Genomic DNA, 24,863 nt, shown 5'->3' with positions numbered 1-24,863 from the left:
AAACCACATTATTTTAGTACTTTAGATGGATGCAAAGGTGACCTGCACAAAACTCTCCAGCCACAAAACTAAGATGGAGATTTTTGTCTATTATTCCTTTATATATTGTTTTAATTATTTTACATAGGATACTTCTCATTTTACCACTGCTTATATGATTATATTTAAAGTGTGACTCATGTCTAAAGGAGACCCAGTATCATACTATTTTGACCTCTTAAAAAATCAGCATGCGGCAGACACACAGTAGCATTCATTTTAACAAACAGCAATAAAAATATGTAACGCCAATGACTGCCCGAGGAAGGAGTGGAGCAGAATGTTTTCTTGTCAGAGAGAGCTTTCATTGTGTCACAACTTTCTTGGATGCCTTAGGCAGGCCATACCAAACTGCTGTAATACTGATGAGGAAGAGGAGGAAGATGCCTTTCTCCACAAATGATACTTTCCGTTATACAAGTCATTCAATTTCACTTAAAATAAGGAAAGACGTTTGAACACAAATTTCAGCAACAGAAGTTGAAATGATTTGACAAGACTTAAAGAAATGGGTTAATCTTTTCTTTAGATTCTTGACCCTCATTGGTACAAAAGGCTAAGTTATTCTTAAAGTTTCTTTTCAGAGCTTTAAAACAATTAATAGTCACTCACACTGAAAGAGACAAACAAAATGCTTCCTACCATACATCGCATGCGTCTGCTCATGAGCCCCGTACTGAGTTGCTGAAGAAGACACTAAACCAGGCTGGGCATGTGCCGGCGGTGCCATCATTCTAGCATTACCCTGTATCACAGGACTATAGACATGAGGATGCTGTGTTCAAACAAAATATAAAGAAAACACATTAAAGTATCAAACAGAATCAGGCAAATTTCAGTCAGACGTCTTAACTCCACACTTTCCAGGTTTAGAGAAACAACTCTGAAAATCCTAAAACTGTTTTTGGCTATTTCCTTTGAAATACTTACGCTGATCAGCAACCTTCTAAAGGCCCCCAAATCCTTAGCTATCTACCTTACCATGACACAGAACACAAAATATAAAGGAAGAACCCTTTACCCTATTAAAGGTTAAAACTGAAAGCTATTTAAATGGAACAAAAATTAAGAGGTCACGGCAGCCTTACCTGAGACTGATAATGTGGCACATGCTGAACGAGAGGCTGATTTGGAAACTGCTGAGGACTATAGGCAACATATTGTGTGGAATAAGCTGGTGGGGTAGCCACAATCGGCGGGCCCGCCGCAGACGCTGGGTGCATCATGGTGCTCTGATGATGCTGGTCCTGCCGCTGCTGGGGCATATTTGGTACTGAAGAAAAGATGACTGAGTATTAGAAAATACCCTCTCCTCAGAATCAGACACATGCACATAGCATCGGACACATGCTCTTACACGTGTCTCATGTAACCTCAAACACCAATGCCCAACCCTCAGCACAACTCTGACTCATCCTTCAAGAGTCAGCTTGAAAGCAACCTCCACAGAGACTCTCTCCAATGACCCCCAGATCTGACTGAGTCCCTGTACATTGACACTTACAGCACTATGAAAAGTTTCCTACATACTACTTTCTGAGATAATCCCTGTCTGACACACCAAATTATGCCACTTGCTACAGAAGGCTATTATTTAAAGAAAAACAACAGTACAAGAAAAAAGCCAAAACCCAACACTAAGCTTTACTCTTTTCCCATCACTGAATTCTTCTACAATTTCTGCTCTTTCTCAAAACACAACAACACATAGTACCATGCAGCAGGTTTCTAATAGTTGTTTTTAAAAATTCCTGTTAAGTCTTTTATTACTTTTAAGATTTTATTTATTTGACAGAGAGAGAGGGAGCGAGTGAGCTCATGAGCAGGGAGCAGGGCAGAGGGATGGGGAGAAGCAGACTCCCTGCTGAGCAGAGAGCCCCAGATGGGGCTCTCAATCCCAGGACCCCGAGATCATGACCTGAGTGGAGGCAGATGCCCAACTAGCTGAACCACCCAGGCAGCCCTACTGTATGTATTTTATTATTCCACACAGATTTTTGCCTCATGGTTCTCCCAGTGTTAAAATTCTAAAAATTAATTAAAAATTCAGCTAAAAAAAAAAAAAAAAAAAGAATTCAGCTCAACTGGGGTGCCTGGCTGGCTCAGTCAGTAGAGGATATAGTTCTTATTCTTGGGGTGTGAATTTAAGCCCCACACTGGGTGTAGAGATTACTTAAAAGAAATTCAGGGGGGCGCCTGGGTGGCTCAGTGGGTTAGGCCTCTGCCTTTGGCTCAGGTCATGATCTCAGGGTCCTGGGATCGAGCCTCGCATCGGGCTCTCTGCTCAGCGGGGAGCCTGCTTCCCCCTCACTCTCTGCCTGCCTCTCTGCCTACTTGTGATCTCTCTCTGTCAAATAAATAAATAAAATTAAAAAAAAAAAAGAAAGAAAGAAAGAAAGAAAGAAAGAAAGAAAGAAAGAAATTCAGGGGCACCTGGGTGGCTCAGTCTGTTAAGCATCTGCCTTTGACTCAGGTCACGATCCCAGGGTCCTGGGATGGAGCCCCGGCACCCGGCTCCCTGCTCACGGGGAGCCTGCTTCTCCCTCTCCCTCCTGTTCATGCTATCTATCACTTTCTCTCCCTCTCAAATAAATAAAATCTTAAAAAAAAAAAAAAATCAGCTGTGACCTCCTCTGTAACATCTTTTCCAGTTCCCCCAAAACGACGAGCTGCATGCTCTGTGTACCTTCTCCTCACTCGTCTATTAGAGCCCTGTACTGACTGTCGTCTGTAATGGGTGGGTGGTATGATGTCAACAAAGCCACTTGAGGGGAGGAATCATGAACCACTGCTTACAACACGGCAGAAGGCACAAAGAATGTGTAACCTGGCATGTTCATAAAATCATCAGAACTAATTACACAAGTGATTACTAATTTAGAGACAGAATTTGTTTAAATATTTGAATTTTCTTGCTAAAAATTTAATGACTTGCTGAAATTTAAGAGAGCTGGTAATACAGAGTTTTATTTATTTAGAGAAGGAAATGTGGAAATAGAAGAAATGTGTATACAGTAATATTTTTCTGAACTTGATCTTGAGAGTCCATATATTGAAAAAGCAATTCCTTTCAGTAAAGCTGCCCCAAACTCCTATAACATTTTTTTTTAAAGATTTTATTTATTTATTTGACAGTGAGAGATCACAAGCAGGCAGAGAGAGAGAGAAAAAGAGGAGGAAGCAGGCTCCCTGTCAAGCAGAGAGCCCGATGCGGGACTCAATCCCAGGACCCTGGGATCATGACCTGAGCCGAAGGCAGAGGCTTAACCCACTGAGCCACCCAGGCACCCCTCAAACTCCTATAACATTTTTAACAAATGAAAGTTTACGATTTCTTTTGACACTTGATTATAACCCTTTTTACTATTTGATACTTGATTATAACCCTCATATATTAAAATAATTAATTTAAGTTAAAAAGCCAGTCAAGTGTACCATCTTTTTTAAAATTAAAATTCTAGGAACTCCTGGTTGGCTCAGTCAGTTAACCATCTGCCTTCAGCTCTCATCATGATCCCAGAGTCCTGGGATTAAGCCCCACAGCGGGCTCCCTGCTCAATGGGGATCCTGCTTCTCCCTCTCTCTCTGCAGCTTCCCCTGCTTGTGCACATGCAATCTCTATAAAATACATAGTCTTAAAAAAAATTAAAATTCTAGTTATACACACAGAAAATGCTTGAATATAATTTTTTTTAAAGATTTATTTATTTGACAGGCAGAGATCACAAGTAGGCAGAGAGGCAGGCAGAGAGAGAGGGAGGAAGCAGGCTCTTTGCTCAGCAAAGAGCCCTATGCGGGGCTCGATCCCAGGACCCTGAGATCATGACCTGAGCTGAAGGCAGAGGCTTTAACCCACTGAGCCACCCAGGTGCCCCGCTTGAATATAATTTTAAAACATAAAAAAATTCTACAATACAACATAAAATCCTCCATCCCATTATTTACATACATTTTTTCCCACTAACAGCAACTGTGTGTGGCCTTCTACATTATCTCCTATGCATTAGCACATGTGCCTATGTATTTATACAGACATATACTTGGGTTTATGGCATATTTTCTTCCTCAAATTGAATCTATCTTAATATTAAACTATAACTTAGATGGACCATAGTTTAATGATTTCCATATGTCCAACGATTTTCAACTGAGAGCAATTTGTCTTTCAAGGGACATGTGGCAATTCTGGAAACATTTTGGTTGCCACAAATGGGAGAAGGGGAGTACTACTAGCATCAAATGGGTAAAGGCCCAGGTACTTGGGTGGCTCAGTCAGTTAAGCATCTGCCTTCAGCTCAGGCCATGATCCCAGGGTTCTGGGATCTGGTCCCACACGGAGTGGGGGGTTTGGGTGGGGGTTCCCTGCTCAGCAGGGAGCCTGCTTCTCCCTCTCCCTCTACCCCTCGCCCCTGCTCATGCTCTCTCTCTTCTCTCTCTCCCACTCGCATTCTCCCTCAAATAAATAAAGTCTTAAAAAAAAAAGTTTTTAAAAATGGGTAAAGGCCAGGTATGCTAATAAACCAAAAATATCTGTCCCAAAATGTCAACAGAACCAAGGCTAAGAAATTCTGTTCTACATTAATAATAATAATAATAATAATGTCTACATTAATCAAGTTCTTGACTTTGGCATATTTTTAAAAACAACAAAGTTTTTCTCACAAATTGCAAAAGAAAACCATTACATTTGTACCAAGAAGACAAAGTGGTTTTGTGCAAAGGCTTTACTATCATGCAGGAATGATATGCCTTATACAATCCATGACTGTGTTTCGGAAGCAAATTTTTGACAAATGAAAGAGCATGATACAAAATTAACATAAAGACAGAAATAGCCTGCATATATAGTACTTCATAAACTTACTTCATAAGTAACTACTTAAACTGCAGTGGAAAACACACTGGTTTTATAACAATAAAAAAAGAAAATACCTAAGTATAAACTGAAAAAATACACACTATCTTCTAAGAGAAACTTTAAAAAAAACACTAAAGATACAAAAGCAGATTTAAAGGAGAAAGGCGTAATTGTTCTTGCATAAGAAGACTAAATAAAAAGACAATAATTCACCCCTAATTTATAAATTTAGTATCATTCCAATAAAAATGCCAACTGGAGAACTGAATGTTAAAAACAATGAGTTTGTACTAAAAGAACAACAAAAACCATCACTGGTCAACCTTTAGAGGATAGTATGAAATCAACTCATTATTTTGGGAACTTTCTTGAAATGATAACATTTTAATTACACAAACTATACCTCACAGTAACCAGTTTTTCTTTTTCTAAGATTCTGTCAGAGAGAGAGAAGAAGAGAGCACAAGCAGGGGGAGCAGCAGGCAGAGGGAGAAGCAAGCTCCCTGCTGAGCCGGGAGTCTGATGCAGACTTGATTCCAGGACCCTGGGATCATGACCTGAGCCACCCAGGCGTCCCTAAAAATTTTCTTTATAGAAATATTCCAACTAATAATTGAGTAAGGGATAATAGAGAATGTCACCATTTTGCAACCCCTTAATGAAATGATGGCTCTAGGGCTAGACAATGATTGTCAGTGGCTGCTAAACAGACAAGGGGCTGGTAGGAAATGTTATTCTGAATAGATACAGCTATTCTATTATCACAAAAAGGTGACATCATATGACTCCTCATGACAGTATACATTTCACCTATGCAACATTCTAGATTAAATTTAAAAAACTACAACCTGATCTTATCAAGCCTCCCTAGACATTTACTCTCAGTCTGCGAGCGTTATAGAGAACAGACGGCCACTTTAAACACCACGAAAGAGATGCAATTCCTGAAATTCAAATTGTAAAAAAAAAAAAAATATATAGAACAAAGCAGCTAGATTTAAGTAAAATGTAAAGGGGAAAAAACCCCAAAACTAAAGGGAAAACTTTAAGAGAGACTTATCATTAAGAGAGATACATAAATCAAAAAGGTGGATTTTGGATGACAGTAAGCTTTCAGTGAGTGGTAACCACTGATCACATATTTTATATATGTATAAAACAATAATGTAAAAGCTTCAAACAAAGAGAATTACCAAATTACCAAATGTGACAGAGACAAATGCTGAACAAATGCTGTTAGAAAAATGGTGCCATGGACACCTGGGTGGCTCAGTCGGTTAAGTGGCTGCCTTCAAGCTCATGTCATGATTCCAGGGTCCTGGGATCGAGTCCCACACTGGGCTCCTTGCTCAGCAGGGAGCCTGCTTCTGCCTCTGCCTGCTTACGCTCTTTCTGACAAATAAGTAAATTTAAAAAAAGAATAAAAAGAAAACTGGTGCCAACAGACTTGCCTAAAACAGGGTTGCCACAAACTGTCGCTCTGGAAAAAAGCAGTACCTGTAGAGTGTAACTGAAGAAGTACGCCTGGACCTAACACTGTAAGACAAGGCTCCACCCTAAGAACAGGAGCAATGCAAGGGTCATGTCACTTAGAAGACTTAGCCAGTGCAATAAAGCAAGAAAAATATACAGTGATTGGCCTATAATTATGTACACAGAAAATTCTAAGTCTAAAAGAAGCTACTAAAAACAATAAATGTATTTAGTGAAGTGGCAAGACACAAAGTCAGTATTAAGAAATCAAGTGTATCTCTATATACTTGGTAAACAATGTTTAAAAATTTTAAAACACTGAAAGAGCAGCATAAAAATATAAAATACCAACAACTTCTCACTCAAAACTGTTACTTAAAGATTTCTAAATGAACTAGATACTAAGGAAATTAATACTGCATAGAAATGTTAAATTTTATTGTTAACAATTAGACAACAAATGTTTTTAAAATCTATTATACACATTTTATCAAAATGTAAATAAGCCCACCTCTAAGATGGGCCCCTCTGGTCCCGCCTCCTAGTACTCACACTCTTGTCAAGTCCCCTCCCACTGTACCAGGTCTGCTTTGTGTGATCTACAGCGTACATACCACATTGCCAAGGCTAGATTGTAAAACACACTCTAGCTTCCATTTACATCAATTTCTCTTTCTGAATACTCATTTTGGGAGAAGCCAGCTGCCATGTTATGACCAGCTTTATCCTGTCGATATCTCTGAACTAGAAGCAGATCCTGCAGCCCCATTTAACCCTTCAGACCCCATAGTTCTTTTTCTTTCTTTCTTTCTTTTTTTTTTTTAAGATTTTATTTTATTTGGCAGGCAGAGATCGCAAGTAGGCAGAAAGGCAAGCAGGCTCCCTGCTGAGCAGAGAGCCCAATGCAGGGCTGGATCTCAGGACCCTGGGATCATGACCTGAGCTGAAGGCAGAGGCTTTAACCCACTGAGCCACTCAGGTGCCCCTTCAGACCCTACAGTTTTAACCAATATCCTGACTGCAACTTCGTTAGACACTGAGACAGAACCACCCAGTTAGGTTACACCTGATTTTCTAACCCTGAGAAACTGTGTGAAATAATTTATGTTTGTTGTTTTAGGCAGCTAAGCTCTGCGGTAATTTGTTAAAAGATAGGTAATACAGGGGCACCTGGGTGGCTTGTCAGTTAAGTGTCTCTTGGTTGCAGCTCAGGTCATGGTCTCAGGGTCATCAGACTGAGCCCTGCAGGAGGCTCCACACTCAGCAGGGAGTCAGCTTGAGATTCTCTCCTTCTCCCCTTTCTAATAAATAAAATCTTTTCTATCTTTCTTTTTTTTTTTTTTTTTTTCCAAAAAAGGGATAATACAGTCACTATTTTTACAAGGTTTTCAATGGAAAAGAAAAAGATGCAAGCAAAAAGTCACTGTAAAAATCTTGCAATGTTAAGTTGAATTAGATGTAGCATTATAAATTTCCCAATTTTGTCCACTGAAAAGGCCAAAACACAATAACTCAAAGACCAGAAAATGGTTTATAAATACTTTTTCTGCAAAAAGAATTAGGATTCCTTGAAGGAATATGGATCCAGGTCGGGGTTTAGACACAGATTAGCCTGACATATCTTATTTACAGCAGAAACTAAGAAAGCTATCAAAGACAAATGAATAGGGGAGCCTGGGTGGCTCAGTCAATTAAGTGTCGGCCTTTGGCTCAGGTCATGATCTCAGGGTCCTGAGATTGAGTTCCATGTCGGGAATCCCTGCTCAGCAGGAGTCTGCTTTTCCCTCTGCATCTCTTCCCTGCTCTTCTGTGCTTTCTCTCAAATAAACAAATTAAATCTTAAAAAACAACAACAACAACAAAAACAAAGACAAAGGAATAGTACTAAAAGGACACAGGAGCCAACTTGAAGGGAGTGGCATTGATTAGAAGATGGGGCAGGGGCACCTGGGTGGCTCAGTGGGTTAAGCCTCTGCCTTCGGCTCAGGTCATGATCCCAGGGTCCTGAGATCCAGCCCCACATCACATCGGGCTCTCTGCTCAGCAGGGAGCTGCTTCCCTTCTTCTCTCTCTGCCTGCCTCTCTATCAAATAAATAAATAAAACCTTAAAAAAAAAAAAAAAAGATGGGGCAATAGGAGAAGCAAAAACCTGAAACATATGAATATACAAAAGTATATGAAAATCCATGCATTCCTGATATTTTTAAAAATAATAAAAGAAAGGGGGGGGACAGTCACATCTTTCAAAACAAAGCAACTTCATTAGATACTACTGAAAAGTGTCAAGGGCAAAAACTCCTCACTGAAAGTTGGCACTTAAGGCAATTTTAAGCCCTTAAATTTAAGCATTTATTCTTACTTTCCTGTACCAACTATTTGAGGATAATCATATCCAACCCTAGTTGAAAAGAACAGCCCCTTACAGGATGATTCTAGCTAATACATAGAAAAGAAATGCTAGGAGTTCAGAAATTACTGTTTCCAAACTCCTAACCAATGATTTTCAAAATATGATCACGGACCTTCAGTATCACTAGGGAGCTGGTTTTATAAGCTGTACTAGAAATTTAAATTCTCAGGCTATACCCCAAATCTACTAAATTGGAAATTCTGGGGCTGGGGCCAAGCAATCTGTGTTTTAACAAATTCATCAAGTGATTCTAATACACACTAAAATTTGAGAACCAGAGTCCTAACAAATTTCAGAAAACTTTATATCTGGGGAGGGGAGGACTGGGCTATCACCACCTGAGCCCTTAATTTTACCAATTATCAAAGTAGGACCAGATAATGAGCATCTCCTGAACGATCCAACATCATCTGTTAAAGATTCTTTACCATCTTTTTTTTTTTTCTTTACCATCTTCTGTTAAATATCTCACAATCATCTGTTAAATATTCTTACCTCTCTGCCACAAGAAAATTAAATTAAACCTAATATAACTGGTGACATCACAAGAAGTGAAGAGACCATCTAGAATACAGGACATTCCTATGTAACAACTGGTTTCTGTCTCAAAACAATGGCAGGAAAAAAAAAGAAGAGGAATTAGAAAGACATGTAATAAACATACTGTATGGATCTTATTACTTTGATCCATATTCAAAACAAACCAGCTGTAAAAAAATATCAAGATAATGCGATTGTGGTGATTATTAGATAAAAAGGAATTACAATTTTTTAAAAAAGATTTTATGTATTTATTAGAGAGAAAGAGAGCATAAGTAGGCAGAGCAGCAGGTAGTAGGAGAAGCACACTCTCTGATGAGCAGGCAGCCCGATGCAGGACTTGATCCCAGAACCCAGGGATCATGACCTGAGCCAAAGGGAGACACCTAACAGACTGAGCCACCCAGGCGCTCTGGAATTACTATTTTTATAAAGTGTGGTAATTAGCACTCTGGCTAAGAAAAATGTCCATATTCAAAAGGATAAACACTAAGTATATAGAAATAAAATGGCATGATATCAATGGCATGATACTTTAAATACTGCAGCAAAGAAACAAAGCACCCCTCAAATAAAGATGACAAAATCTTGATAATCACCAAATCTGAACTATGGACAAAGCAATTATGTTGTCACTTTCCACCTTCATAGCACAGACTATGTTTACAGCTGCTATTTGCAGTGTGCCTGTTCCACCTTCCTAGAAATGGCTCTACAACACTGGCTGAGGGTCTCTCAGGGCGTGTAACTTCTATCTTTGGGAAATGATACTGCTGCCTGAAGTTAAAGTGCCGCCCTCACATCAGAGCCTACAATAGTTTTGCTTTCATTGTAATCATCTTTTTTGTTTTAACATAAAAACACACCACTGTACTGTCTTAAGTAATCGTTAAAATATCCCATAACCAGGTAGTAATATACGAAAACCTTAATATTGTTTTTATTTAAATTAACATATCTTATTGGTTTCAGAGACAGAGGTCAGTGATTCATCAGTCTTATACAATACCCAGTGCCCTCCTTAATGTCCACCACCCAGTTGCTCCATGGCCCTCACCCCCCTCCCCTCCAGCAGCCCTGTTTGTTTCCCATGATTAAGAGTCTCTTATGGTTTGTCTACCTCTCTGATTTCATCTTATTTTTTCCCTCTCTTCCCCTATGATCTTCTGTTTTGTTAATTAAATACTACATACAAGCGAGATATGGTATTTGTTGTTCTCTGACTTCTCTCATTTAGCACAAAACCCTCTCGTTCCATCCACATACTTGCAAATGGCAAGATATCTCATTTTTCTTTTTTTTAAAGATTTCATTTATGTATTTGGGAGAGAGAGACACAGCGAGAGAAAGAACACATTAGGGGGAATGGGAGAGGGAAAGCAGGCTTCCCACAGAGCAGGGAGCCCGATACAGGCTTAATCCCAGGACCCTGGAATCATGACCTGAGTCAAAGGCAGACACTTAATGACTGAACCACCTACGCTTTTAAAAAATTTTTATTTATTTATTTGAGAGAGGGAGAACACAAGCACGGGGAGAGGCAGAGAGAGAAGCAGACTCCCCGCTGAGCGGGGAGCCTGATGCAGGACCTGATTCCAGAACCCCAGGACCATGACCCAAGCCAAACGCAGATGCCTAACCGACTGACCCAACTAGGCGCCCTTTCATTTTTCTTTTGATGGCTGAGTAATACTCCACTGTATATATATATACACCACATCTTCTTTATCCATTCTTCTGCTGATGGACATCTGGGCTCTTTCCACAGTTTGGCTATTATGGACACTGCTGCCATAAACACTGGGGTGCAGGTACCCCTTTCAGATCACCATATTTGTATCTTTGCAGTAAAACATAGCAATGTGATTGCTGGGTCATAGGGCAGCTCTACTTTCAACTTTTTGAGGAACCTCCACACTGTTTTCCAGAGTGGCTCCACCAGCCTGCATTCCCACCAACGGTTTGAGAGGAAGACATATCTTAATATTAACCTCACTCAAAATGGCACTAGAAGAACCTTTCCTCCACATGAACTTTTTTAGATCCACAGAATAAGATTAATCCTAAAACTAGAGAACTTTGAATTATCTAAGCTACAGTTCTTTCGGCATGTTCCAGTGTTCCAAGGCAAAGAATACCATACTTGTTTAAAAAGAAAAAAGTAAGAATTTTAATCAACATCCAAAAATGATTACTTCAAATACTTAGGAAAGTTTATTAATTTAAGAATTGGAAGTTTTAGGTCAGGAGAATATTGCTAGGCACTGAGTAACTTATCAACTAGCTCTCAACTACCTGGATGGCAAAAAAGGACACCTTTTAACATTTGCCCACATTAAACGATCTCCTTTTAAGATCAGTATGTGTTTTCTTCCCACAAAGGCTGTTTAACCACAAGTCTAGAATATTAGATTACACAACATTCTCATTTTATTATTTTTTAAAGATTTATTTATTTGAGGGTGGGGAGGGGCAGAGGGAGAGAGAATCCCAAGCATACTCTACAGGGAGCCCAACGCAGGGCTGAGATCACAACCTGAGCCAAAACCAAGAGTTGGATGCTTAACCGACTGTGCCACCCAGGCTCCCCACAATATTCTCATTTTGAAGATGAGGAAATATCCCTCTACTATGAAGATTTTGACGGTTTCTGAAATGAGCTGCCCTCAGCTCAAAAAGAAATTCCAGATTGGGCGGGGGGGGGGGGAGTTGTATGTTATTATGAAACAAAAGGTCAACAACCTGGTAAACTAATTTAGCAAACACTTTTCAAATTTAGTAATGAAAACTTCAAAATCACTTATTCTTTCTGAAAAGGATCTTAAACAATCACAACTGATGAACATTTTCTCCTCCCCTAGTCTTGTTTATTAAAATGCATCTGAGGGGCACACAGGTGGTACCGTTTGTTGAGCATCCAACTCTTGGTTTTGGCTCAGGCTATGGTCTCAAGGTTGCGAGATTGGCTCTGCTCTCAGTGAGAAGTCTGCTTGAGTTTCTCTCTCCCTCTGCCCCCTCCCCTTTCTCTCTCTCTAATAAATCAATCTTGGTGGGGGAAGTGCATCAAATACCTTACCTAGTATTGGGTATCACAAATCAATGCACAGGCTGACCAAAAATGAAAGCTCAACGACAAATATTCATTCATTATAAATCAGTTCCCGAATTCATGCAGCATGCTGACTACAAGCAAACACAGGCAGGATTATTCTCACCTTTACCTGCTCTATATGTCTTGGCTTGATTCACTGGCATGGGCGTCATAGGTATAGGGTATAAAGGCTTGAGGGAATTAAAAAAAAAAAAAGATTAAACTTTTCAGATAGTAAGAATATATTTTACTATTTTCGCTTAGTTGTATATTGCTAGAGAGCTAGCACTGAGGTTTCCTCATTCTCCAGGAATTATTAAAAAAATAAAATCACCCCATACCTAAAAGGACAAACCCCAAACTGCAGTAAACCTGAACTGTCTTTCTTTCTCACCAGAAAACATTCTCAGATTTGGGTTTTTATACTAACAACACACCATGCTATTGCATGCCTCCCCCTTTCAAGTACTTTTGTTTTGCCACTACTGCCTTAAGTCACCACACACTGACAGAGTGCTTGGTGTGAATACAAATAACTAAGGAGGGAAAACGAACATCAAAATCTAGGACTTACTTGCACGCCTGGGCTCACTGGGACTGGATACATCATATTTGGTGCAAAACAAACGGGCTGCGTGTAAACTGGAGCTGGCTGTTGGTGGCCCACCATGGATGGGCTGGGCTGTGCTTGAGGACGAGGTGAAGTTGGGGTTGTAGAAGGCTTTGGCTACAAAAATAAAAATCAACCATCTAAAGGTGAAAGGCCAACTGTTATTTCAATCGGAAAACTGATCTTTCCCATCTTTCTAAGCTCTATTTGCTTTTAGTGCCTTTTAATGAAAAAAAGTTTTAGAAAATAAATTTCCACGTTTCAAAAGGAAAAGCACTTGGGTAGAAAGTTAAATTTGCCAATTAATTTATTATAATAATCTGCCAACTTGTCAATAATACTTTAAAACAGTTGTGATTTTTAATGAACTAAAGTATTTTTAAAATTTACTAAGTGTATTATAAATTCAGTAGAATAAAAATAGTTTATCTATAAACCTGAGAGCCTAGCTTGTCAGCCAGTCAGAGTCAAAGATTTACCCCAGACCACATTTAACTGATAACAAAACAAAACAAAAATCTTTTCAGTGACTCAAAAATATTCATAAATGACCATATAAGAAAAAGGAACTTAAACTACAAGTTGTTTCAACATCCTGTGAGTTTAGATGGCAGGTATGTGGAAAATACTATTACCAATAATAAATTAATTTTTTTAGAGAAAATGATTACTTCAAAGAGAGAAATAAACTTACCTGAGAAAAGGAACGAGGGTTGAACTCTTTTGCATTAGGATTCAAAGTTGATTTTCTCACTTGCCTAAACCAGGGGAAAATTAAAAGGGGCCAATAAAATTTGCATGGAACTTGTGTTTCTCTCAAGTCTTCTACACTTTTTTTAAAAAACTGCTAAACATACATTAAACAATTCTTACTAGATCATGAATTCTCTTCATTAAAATGCATACATGTATTTCCCACACCTTAATCAGATTAAGGCATGCCCAAAAAAGGCAATTTTTTAAAAAGTGGGGGCACCTGGCTGGCTCAGTTATTTAAGCATCTGATTCTTGATTTTGGCTCAGGTTATGATCTCAGGGTCCTGGGATCAAGCTCCACCTGGAGGTCTGCATTCAGTGGGAGTCTGCCTGAGGATTCTTTCTCGCCCTCTCCCCATCCCCGAACCATGCATATGCATGTGTACAGCAAATAAATCCTAAAAAAAAGTGTTAATATATCTTCTCTCAAAGGCAATCAACAAATCAACTGAGAAAATAAAATATCGCTAAAGGCAATCCCTAATATACCAATTCTCTAGAATGCAGTATTTTCTTTCCTTCTCTCTCTCTTTTTTAAGATTTTACTTTTAAGTACTCTCTACACCCAACATGGGGTGGAACCCACACACTGAGATCAAGGTGCATGCTCTGCAGACTGAACCAGCTGGGTGCCCCCTTGCATGCAGTATTTTCTAATGCAACCAAGTGTTTTCCTACATACCACCCACATACCACTATTGGGAAATAAAAATTTTTGCCTCATATTAAGAATAAGCACTCTCTGATAGATGAATAGGCTGCATTCCAAAAGTTCGGCTGTAAATGGATTGTATGGAACCCAGAATAGATAAATTAACAGTGGTTAGGCTGAAATGACATATCAAATGTGGAGGATTAAGTTTATCTTAAGAAATCTAACAATTAATAACAATCCTAACAATTAATAAAACGTTTTCTGACGGAAAACATGCTGAATTCCAAGTAGGAGCCAGACACTGTTATTTCAATCTGAAAACTGATCTTTCTCATCTTTCTAAGCTCTATTTGCTTTTAGTGCCTTTTAATGAAAAAAAGTTTTAGAAAATAAATTTCCACGTTTCAAAAGGTAGAAAGTTAAATTTGCCAATTAATTTATTATAATAATCTGCCAACTTGTCAATAATAACTTGTCATCTCTTTCTGGCAGCAGCAGTTCTTGGTTCTAGCAGCAGGGCTAGGAGGGGGTACTGACCAGCATTCAGGGGATATACTTCCCAAAACTCCCTGTATATTTACAAAAAAAAAGTTCTTCTAAATTTAGTCTTGATTTTGGCTATGGGGAACAAAACTGGGGAAGGAAGGAAACAGAGTACAGAGTACAAAGACTTAATTTACTTAAGAAGTCATCTGTTTACAGTTGTTTGTAACCTGGGGGGGTACTCAGAAAGCAGTCCAAAAGTCCAGATAGATTCCTGAGCTGAAAGCCCCTGTACACTCTAAAAAAAAGTAAGTAACAGGATGTGCTCAATTCAAAGTTTACTCACTCAGCTGCATCTTTCTTCTCCTCTTTATCATCCTTCTCTTGTTTACATCCTGGACTGGAAGTCTGAACCCCTTGTGATGTGACCTCAGGTCCCCTCTTGTGCTCCGTGTTACTGAGGATTGAAGGGGAAATGCTGGGACTGTTCGGTTTGCTGCTGCTACTGGTGCAATTGCTGCTGCTATTTTCAATGAATGAATCCTTAGCATTTGGTTCAATTTTGTCTTTGATCAAATCTCTTGATTTTTCTCCCTCTCTATTTTTGTTTAGCAGTTGATCCATAGATTCAGAAGTAGAACTTGGCTGTAACTGAATAAAGAAAACAATTATATTTAAATATTTTAAATAACTCCATAATCAATTTTCTCCATGAGCGTAAGCAAACTAATAATATTTATAAGCATGATATACCAAATAAGGCTTTTTACATTTTAAGAGTAATGTACTTACTATAAAGCAATAATAACAGAACATATATACAACACACCCATAGTCATCTAGGCACTCAAATATCCTAACCTCAAAAGTTAAATATCTACTAACTGCCTACCATGTGTCAGAAATTGTACCCTCTGAGTATGGAAAATACGAATAGTTCCTATCCTCACCCTTACCACCTGGGTGAGATCAGATACCTAACAAAAATGTGGTAAATGAAATGGGATCCTAAAGGAAAAGCAATTTATAGAAAAAGGTTTCTCAGTGGAAGTGCCATGTAGTCTAAGGTATAAAAGTTTGGGGGTGAGAGTAGCCTGGAAAATGGAATTATCTAAGCTAAAGAAACAACATGCTTAAAAACCCAAGGGAAAGGGAGAAACAGAAAAGCACTAGTGGACTAGGACCTGGGCCTGGACTGCAGAAGTGGTGGGTTGGCAAGTCCGAAGCAGGTGGATTCAGAGGGATAGAAGGTTGGTCAATTAGATCTTCTAACCTTATCGAAGAAGGAAAGTGCAAAACACAAGTACCAAGACGAGTAGAAGGCTAAGATGTTAGTGAAGTAGGTGCTGGGGTTTTTAAGTTTACAGGCTAGAAGAAATCAATGCTACTACTGTCTGAAGATGATTGATTTAAGATGCCATACTCTCTAGAAAGGTAAGAGAAGCAGCTGAAGGAAATGACAAGAAAAAGAGAAGGAAAAAGACACCAAGGAAAAGCCGCCGAAGTGGCAATGTGAATAGAGCAGCAGCCCCAGGCATCAAGAAGGGACTGCACGAGCTGGACAGAAAAAAAGGGTCTCTCCCCAGCCTCAGGATGGGCAAACAAATGTCAAGGTCTCACTGCTCAGGCCCTTGGCAGGCTGGCTTCTTGAGAGCATCTCCAGCTTCACCACATCACCTAGACAGTCACAGAATCCACAAGCAGCTCATGCCGAAAGGTGATGATAGGATCATTTATTTGAACCCAGTGGCAACTCAAGTTACAACAGGCATTTAATGTTTAAGCCAGCATTTGTTCAGGTAATTTTTAGTAGCAGCTACCTACATTAAGAGACCAACTGCATACTGCAGAGATCTCTTGAGTATTTCCAGAAGTCTTTTGAGTGAGACAAAAATGAGACTTTTTTTTATGTTACTCATATATAATGGAAAACATACCTAAAGTACTCACTATGGTGTGGACACTGTTCTAAATGATTTAACTCATTCCCTTAATTGCTACAACAGACCTATGTGATGTAGACACTTACCACCACCTCGTAAATTGATAAACTAAGGCACAATTCATGCTTTTCAGCATTCAGCTGTATTTCCAACTGCAGTACACTAAAGAAGCCTAAGTGAAAACTGAGATTTTTTCCTTCCCCTTACTACTTTTTTCCAATAAAACATAATATATAAATGTATTGGTTTCAGGCATACACCACATTCAATATACGTATATGCTGCAAAATAATCAATGTCTAGTTAACAGCCATAACTGCAGTTAAAAATTTTTCTTTTGACAACTTTTAAGATCAATTCTTTTAGGAAGTTTCAAATATTACAGCACAGTATGACTGACTAGAGTCACCATGCTGAACATTACACCCTCATGACTTATTTTATAAATAGAAGTTTTTATCTTTTGACCCCATTCACACATTTCACTGTCCCCTGCCTGTGATAACCAATCTGTACCTGAAGGGCCTTTTTTTTTTTTTTTAAGATCTCACACATAAGCGAGATTATGCAATTATTTGTCTTTAATTTATTTTACTTAGCATGGTGACCACAAAGTCCATCCACGTTGTCACAAATGACAGGATCTCCCTTTTATGCCTCAATATTCCTGTATCTATATTACATACACATAAATATGTATATGTATTTGTATATACATATATATACACACCCCATTTTCTTTATCCATTCACCCATCAATGGGCACCTAGGTTGCTTTCATGTCTTGGCCACTATAAATAATGATACAATGATTGCAATGATGCAATGGGGATCCAGCTATATTTCTGAGTTGGTATTTTCATTCCTTTTGTATAAATACCCAGAAATGGAACTGCTAGATCATATGGTAGTTCTATTTTTAATTTTTTTATTTTTGAGGAACCTCTTAGCACCTACAGCAATTTATGTTTCTACCAAAATTGTACATCTTAGCCAACACTTGTTATTTTCTTAAATTTTTTTGGTAACAGACATTCCAAAAGTATGGGTGATATCTCATTGTGGTTTTGATTTGCATTTCCCTGGTGATTAGTGGTAAGCACCTGTTCGTGGACTTATTGGCCATCTGTATGTCTTCTTGGAAAAGTGTTTATTTACATCCTCTGCCATTTTTAGATCAGTTTTTTGGGGAGGGGGTGTGCGCTACTCAGTTACAGGAGTTTTGTATGTTGGATATTAAATCCTTATCAGCTATGTGATTTGCAAATATTTCCACCATGTAGTAGGTTCCTTTTCATTTTGGTTTCCTTCACTGTGCATTATTTTAGCTCTTGTTACTTCTGCTTTTGATTTTAAATAAAAAAATCACTGCCAATCACTGCCAACATCAAGGAGCTCACTGCCTAGGTTTCCTTCTAGGAGTTTCTGTTCAAGTCTTTAATCCATTTTGAGTTAATATTTATGTAGAGTGTAAGACAGTCCAGTTTTATTCTTTTTAAAATTTTACTTATTTGAGAGAGAAGGAGACAGCACACATGTGAGCAGGGGAAGGAGTGGAGGGATAGAGAAAGAATCCCAAGCAGACTGCGTTGAGCGGGGAGCTGATGCAGGGCTCAATCTCCTGACCCTGAGATCATGACCTGAGCTGGAATCAAGAATCAGATGCTCAACCAACTGAGCCACCCAGATGCCCTAGTATTATTCTTTTAAATGTGGTTGTCCAGTTTTCCCAACACCATTTAATGATGATACTGGCCCTTCCTTATGCTTTATTTATTTATTTTTTTAATTTTCTTTATTTGAGAGAGAGAGAGCAGGGAGAGGAGCAGAAGGAGAAGCAGACTCCCTGCTGAGTATGGAGCCCAACATGGGGCTCAATCCCAGGACCCCGCGATCATAACCTGAGTCGAAATCAACAGTCAGATGCTTAATCAACTGAGCCTCCCAGGCGCCTCTCAGTCTATATTCTCAGTCTATATTCTTGGCTCTTTTGTCATAAATTAATTAACCATATGTGCATAGCTTTAGTTCTGGGCTCTCTATTTTTTGTGTAACTGACCTGTGTATCTGTTTTATGCCAAGAACATACTTTTATTACTGCAGCTTTATTATATAGTTTGAAATCAGGGAGCATAATGCCTCCAGCTTTCCTCTTCTTTCTCAAGACTGCTTTGGCTGTCTGAAATATACTACAGTAACACAATTTTTAGGATTATTGGTTCATTTTCTGTGAAAAATGCCATTGCAATTTTGATAGAGACTGCACTGAATCTCTAGGTTGCTTTGGGTAGTATGGACATTTAATGGGAAAACTGAAATTCTTATGTGATTTAACAAACAAGACAAGTGATTGCCAGTAAAACACTGGGGTTTTGTTTTGTCTTGTTTTTTTGCTAATAAGAATTAATATTCACTGAATACATACTGGATGTGTCATGTACTATATTAAACACTTCACATTAGTATCTCATTTAATTCTCATGAGAACAATGAAATTGGTTCTACAATAATCCCATTTCAGCTTGGTAGTGTTTCACACAGGGTATTTGTAAAGGAATGATTCAAATCAGACACGTTTACTTACCTCCAAACCCCATACTGTTAATCTGTACAGATCAAATTACTAGAATTCGTACACAAATAAAGTTATCAGCATCGTGCACATAGCTATATTAGATCCTGCAGATGGCTGTCAAGTAAAACGAAAAGAAAAAAGAAAACCACAGAGTACTCTTAACCTCTGTCTCAAAGAAAGACTAGAGATTTCCGTGAATCACATAGTTTGAGGCCACGTGTATACTATGAGGACGGCTCTGATAATTCACTCACTGAATAGCAGAGTACAGCCTATGTGTTAGGTACTATCCAAAGCACTACTAGAAACTTAAACACACAAATGGCTGGGCCTATCTTTTACTAACCATGTGATTCTTGGCAAATTATTTAATTTGTCTTTACCTCAGTTTCCTAATATACACACTGGAAATAATAATAGAGGCTGCTTCAAAGGGATGATAGGACAATAAAAGATTGATCACATAAGCATTTAAGACAGCATAGGATACATAGGTAATATTCAATGTGTAAACTACTAATGTTATTTTACCCTAATTGAAGTATAAAGTTCACTCTCAGACATTTTTTAATACCATCTCCTTGCTTTTCAGAACTCCTTTATGGACAAAAAAGTTACTTATACAAGACTTAATGTTACATTAAAATTTTCAGGCTCCCAATAGTAATAGATTAGAATTCCTAAAAAGGTAGTGTTCTAATCCTACAACCACCTGGACTTTAAGAGTCAAGCATTAAAGAAGATTTACAGAAAACTGTGAACTGATAACATGAGAAACAAAATGTTTTCTACTAAATGAAGTTACAAGCTTATTAAAAATACACTATCGCTAGGGGCGCCTGGGTGGCTCAGTGGGTTAAAGCCTCTGCCTTCGGCTCAGGTCATAATCTCGGGGTCCTGGGATCCAGCCCCACATCGGGCTCTCTGCTTGGCAGGGAGTCTGCTCCCCACCCACCCCACCCCCCGCCTGCCTCTCTGCCTGCTTGTGATCTCTGTCTGTCAAATAAATTTTTAAAAATCTTAAAAAAAAAAAAAAAAAAAAAAAACCACTCTAACTCTATTGGTGCCTGGGTGGCTGAGTTGGTTAAGTACCCGACTCTTGATTTTAGTTCAGGTTATGGTTTCAGGGTTGTGAGATAGAGCCCTATGTTGTGAGATGGAGCACTGTGCATAGAACCTACTTAAGACTCTCTCCCTCCCCCTCTCCCTTCCCTCCCCACCTTAAACAAAACAAAACAAAACAAAAACACTAATTCTGAGACAGTGTGTTGCTGACATAAGTAAAGACAGAGAGATGTATGGAAGAGAATTCAGAACCCAGTAATGAGAGTTTCCACAAGAATGCAAAGATTATTCAATTCAGTATCTTTTCTTTTTTTTAAGATTTTGTTTGTTTTAAAGAGAGAGAGAAAGCAAGCACAAGCAGGGGGATGGGCAAAGAGAGAATCCCAAGCAGACTCCACATCCCCCAACATGGGGCTTGACTGATCCTATGACCCCTGAGATCATGACCCAAACTGAAACTAAGAACCTGACAACCAATCAACTCAGCCACCAAGAGGCACCCCCAATTCAGTATCTTTTAAAAGAGAAGGTGCTGGGACAAGTAAGAGCAACAAGCACAAGAGTAAATCTGGAAGCCTACCTCACACTATATATAACAATTACTCAAAATGGATCAAAGCCCTAAATTAGACTCTTAGAAAAAAAATAAGAGTAAATCTTTATGACTATGGATTAAGCCATGGCTTCTGAGATATGACACCAAAAGCACAAGCAACAACAACAACAAAAAAGAGATAAAGTGGACTTCAGTAAAATAAAAAATTTTGGGATAAGGGTCAACATCTAGAAAGTGAAAAGACAACTGACAGAACAGTAGAAAAAAATTGCAAACCATGTATCTCATGTGAGACTTGTACACAGAATAAAGAACTCAATAATAAGACAACTCAGATTTTAAAATGGGCAAAGGATCTGAATAGACATTTCTCTAAAAGAGATTTATAAGTGGCCAAGGAACACATAAAAAGATGCTCAACATTGTTAGCCAATATCAAACCACAATGAGATACCATAAGGATGTCTACAACAGAAGAGACAATAACAAATGCTGGCAAGGATGTGGAGAAACAGAAATCCTTATATGCTGGTGATGGAAACCACAATACTCCAGTTGCTTTGGCAACAGTCTGGAAATTTTCCTCAAATGGTTTAAGACAGAGTTACCATAGGACCCAGAAATTCTACTCTTATGTATATACACCCGAAAGAAATGAATATATATGTCCACAACAAAAACTATACTAATATTCATAGCAGCATTATTCGTAACAGTCAACATATGGGAAAAACTCGAAGAGACATTAAATGATAGATAAATAAAATGTGGTCTATTCATACAATGGAGTATTATTAAAAAGCAATGAAGTACTGGGGTGCCTGGGTGGTGTAGTTGGTTAGGAGACCAATTCTTGGTTTCAGCTCAGGTCCTGATTTCAGGGTTGTGGGATCAAGCCCTATGTTGGGTTTCCTGCTCAGCAGACAGATTGCTTGAGATTCTCTCTCCCTCACCCTCTGCCCCTCCCACTGCTCGCACGCTCTCATGTGCTCTAATAAATCTTAAAAAAAAAAAAAAGCAATGACAGATGCTCCAACATGGATGACCTTTGAAAATATTATGCTAAGTAAAGAAGCCAGACTCAAAAGGCCTCATATCATGAGATTCCATTCATATGAAATGTCCAAAAGAGGCAACTAACTGCAGAGAGAAAGCAAGCAGACTGTCTAGGACCTAAGGAAAGGGGTGTGGGAGAGATGTTTAAAAGCAAAAGAGGAATGACTGCTAAGGGGTATGGGGTTTCTTCTGGGGGTGAAGAAAATGTTCTAAAACTGACTGTGGTAATGGTCGTTTAAATCTGTGAATATATAAAAAGCCACTGAATTGTACACTTTGTATGGCTAAAATGTACGACACGTAAATTTTATCTCAGTAAGACTGATACTACTAACCCATATGTTTCAGAGTAAAAATTTTCTTTCCTTCATAACATGATAAATTCAACATAAGAAAGGACTGAATGCTTGAGTCTAAAAAGTAATGTGAGAAAATAAAAGGGAATAGGCAATACCTAATACGAGCTCATTTATGTCAAATGGAAGATTATGCAAAATAGTATCATCTATTCTTTAGGAATCTATTCAGATGCAGTGTAAAGAACTGCACAGAAACGAAACCCTCCCCTCTGGCAGAAGCATGCAGCTGAGGAGACCAAGTACATAAAAGAGCTTTAATTGTGTTGGGAATACATGACATATTAAACTGGCTATCTGGGCATTTGGTTGTAATTCTCCATATCATGTCCATGGATTATCTATGGCTTAAAAAATTAAAATTTAAGTTCATAATCACTAACAGCATTAAAGCTGAATAGATAAATTGTGAAAAAATGTGGTATGTAATATTTTGAATGGTGCCAATAAATATGACCTTTGAAAATATTATGCTAAGTAAAGAAGCCAGACTCAAAAGGCCATATATCACCAAAAAATCATTAATTTTTAGGAAGCTAACACAGACTATAACAAAGCTGCCCTTTGACTGATTCATCTCTTAAGTCAACCATATTTTCCAAAGGCTGATAATCAGATCTTTTCCTCTAAGAAGCTAAGTTTCAGGAGAACTTCTTGCATTGGTCCCAAAATGACTTGATATACAAAGTGTATTATAATAAACGTGTACAAAAGAACACAGTGTTCATCCAGAAAAGATGGGAGAATGTTCGGAGTCCTAAGACAGATAACTGGTATTAAAGACCAATTTCTGGGGCGCCTGGGTGGCTCAATGGGTTAAAGCCTCTGCCTTCGGCTCAGGTCGTGGTCCCAGGGTCCTGGGATCGAGCCCCTCGTCGGGCTCTCTGCTCAGCAGGGAACCTGCTTCCTCCTCTCTCTCTGCCTGCCTCTCTGCCTGCTTGTGATCTCTGTCAAATAAATAAATAAAATCTTTAAAAATAAATAAATAAATAAAGACCAATTTCTACCACAATACATTTGTGTACAAAGTGTACATCTGCAACTATCCAGAACACCAGGGTCCATTACATCTCCCACTAGCCCTACCAGATAATTAATACCCTGGCTTTGCTCTACTCTTCACTGAATAAAGTAATCAAATGGGGATCCAATAATAACTTATGTTATGGCTGACTTTAAATGTCAAAATTATATTCTCTTTCATTTGGTATCTGTATAGTTCTCGAGGTGCTGATTTAGTTACCTACTCAAAAGCACAAGCAGAAACACCTGGGTGGCTCAGTCCATTAAGCAACTGACTCTTGATTCGGCTCAGGTCATTATCTCAGGGTCATGAGACCAAGCCCTGAGTCAGGCTCTGCGCTGCTCAGCTGAGAGTCTGCTCAAGATTCTCTCTTCCCCCTCTCCCTTTATTCCTCCCCCCACCCGCAAGGTCTCTCTCTCTCTAAAAGTAAGTAAATACAATAAATAATTTTAAAGCACAAAGACAACTTTAAGAACGTTTAGCTTTCTACAGACATGATTCACTGCTTCCGAGTATGCATATAACGCATTTTTGCAAATGAAGGATCTAAAAATTTGTAATCATGTTTACTATTCATTTTTAAAGTTCTAATTCATTAATCAATAACAACACTTACCCTAAAATCATTCTTAAACTTCTTTAAATCATCAATCTGCTTTCTGTGTTCAGAAACAATTGGTGATATACCTATAAAATTACAAACTGTTAAATATAAATTCACTGCAAATCTTTAAAATTCTTTAGGATGAGATACTGGAAATAAAAATAAGCTTTTATTCAATATATTATTTATAGATTTTGATATTTGTCAAATTATGCATTTAAAATGTGCATAATCCTAAGAAAAAGTGTTGACCAAAACCAATCTGTACTAAGCATGAGCTTAGACATCTCCTTCCTATTTCTGTAATTATACTGAAAGACTTTTTAAAGCTCTAACCTTTATTTTCAGTCTTTGAGAAGCTAGGTGATGTCTCATTGGGCTTCACATTTTCTTTATTCCCTGCAGGAGAATTTTGCCTCTGATCTTGAAGCCTGGAATCCTTAGCTAAAAAAATACGTATTTAAAAAAAATAATAGTAAAGTAAAATGGGGAGATATTCAACAATTTTTATTTCCTATGGTTTGTGAAAAAAAAACTTTCCATTTAACCAGAAGCTTTTCCCTTGGCAGACAAATGAAACACCAACAACTTTATTTATATTGATATTCGCTACCTAAGAATGTTAACCCTTGTAACAACAGACATTCAAGAATAAATATAAAACTGTATTATACTTCATTTACACAAATTTTAAATTTACACTCAAATACATACCTATGAATAAATACAGCATTTTTCATATTAGTGTAACACTTTTAACACTCAACT

At 38.3% G+C, this 24,863-nt stretch overlaps 1 protein-coding gene across 7 annotated transcripts in view; it reads right to left on the bottom strand.

Moving 5' to 3' along the window:
• The window catches only part of ATXN2 (ataxin 2), a 115,617-nt gene that overhangs the window by 13,196 nt on the left and 77,558 nt on the right, over window positions 1–24,863 (bottom strand). For 4 of the 7 annotated variants that reach the window (XM_059139120.1, XM_059139125.1, XM_059139123.1 and 1 more), the window contains 8 exons: window positions 24,432–24,539; window positions 24,108–24,178; window positions 15,263–15,567; window positions 13,717–13,780; window positions 12,987–13,139; window positions 12,537–12,603; window positions 1,128–1,312; window positions 682–814 (listed from right to left, as the gene is read on the bottom strand). In XM_059139120.1, coding sequence (XP_058995103.1) covers window positions 682–814; window positions 1,128–1,312; window positions 12,537–12,603; window positions 12,987–13,139; window positions 13,717–13,780; window positions 15,263–15,567; window positions 24,108–24,178; window positions 24,432–24,539 — 1,086 coding nt within the window. The remainder of the gene's footprint in view (window positions 1–681; window positions 815–1,127; window positions 1,313–12,536; window positions 12,604–12,986; window positions 13,140–13,716; window positions 13,781–15,262; window positions 15,568–24,107; window positions 24,179–24,431; window positions 24,540–24,863) is intronic. The other 3 variants (XM_059139122.1, XM_059139124.1, XM_059139126.1) reach the window with 2 other exon arrangements.

The sequence above is a fragment of the Mustela lutreola genome, chromosome 11 (assembly GCF_030435805.1).
Source record: "Mustela lutreola isolate mMusLut2 chromosome 11, mMusLut2.pri, whole genome shotgun sequence".
NCBI classification, from domain to species: domain Eukaryota; kingdom Metazoa; phylum Chordata; class Mammalia; order Carnivora; family Mustelidae; genus Mustela; species Mustela lutreola.
Note: the sequence above shows the minus strand (reverse complement) of the source record. Positions and strands in the feature narration are given on the sequence as shown.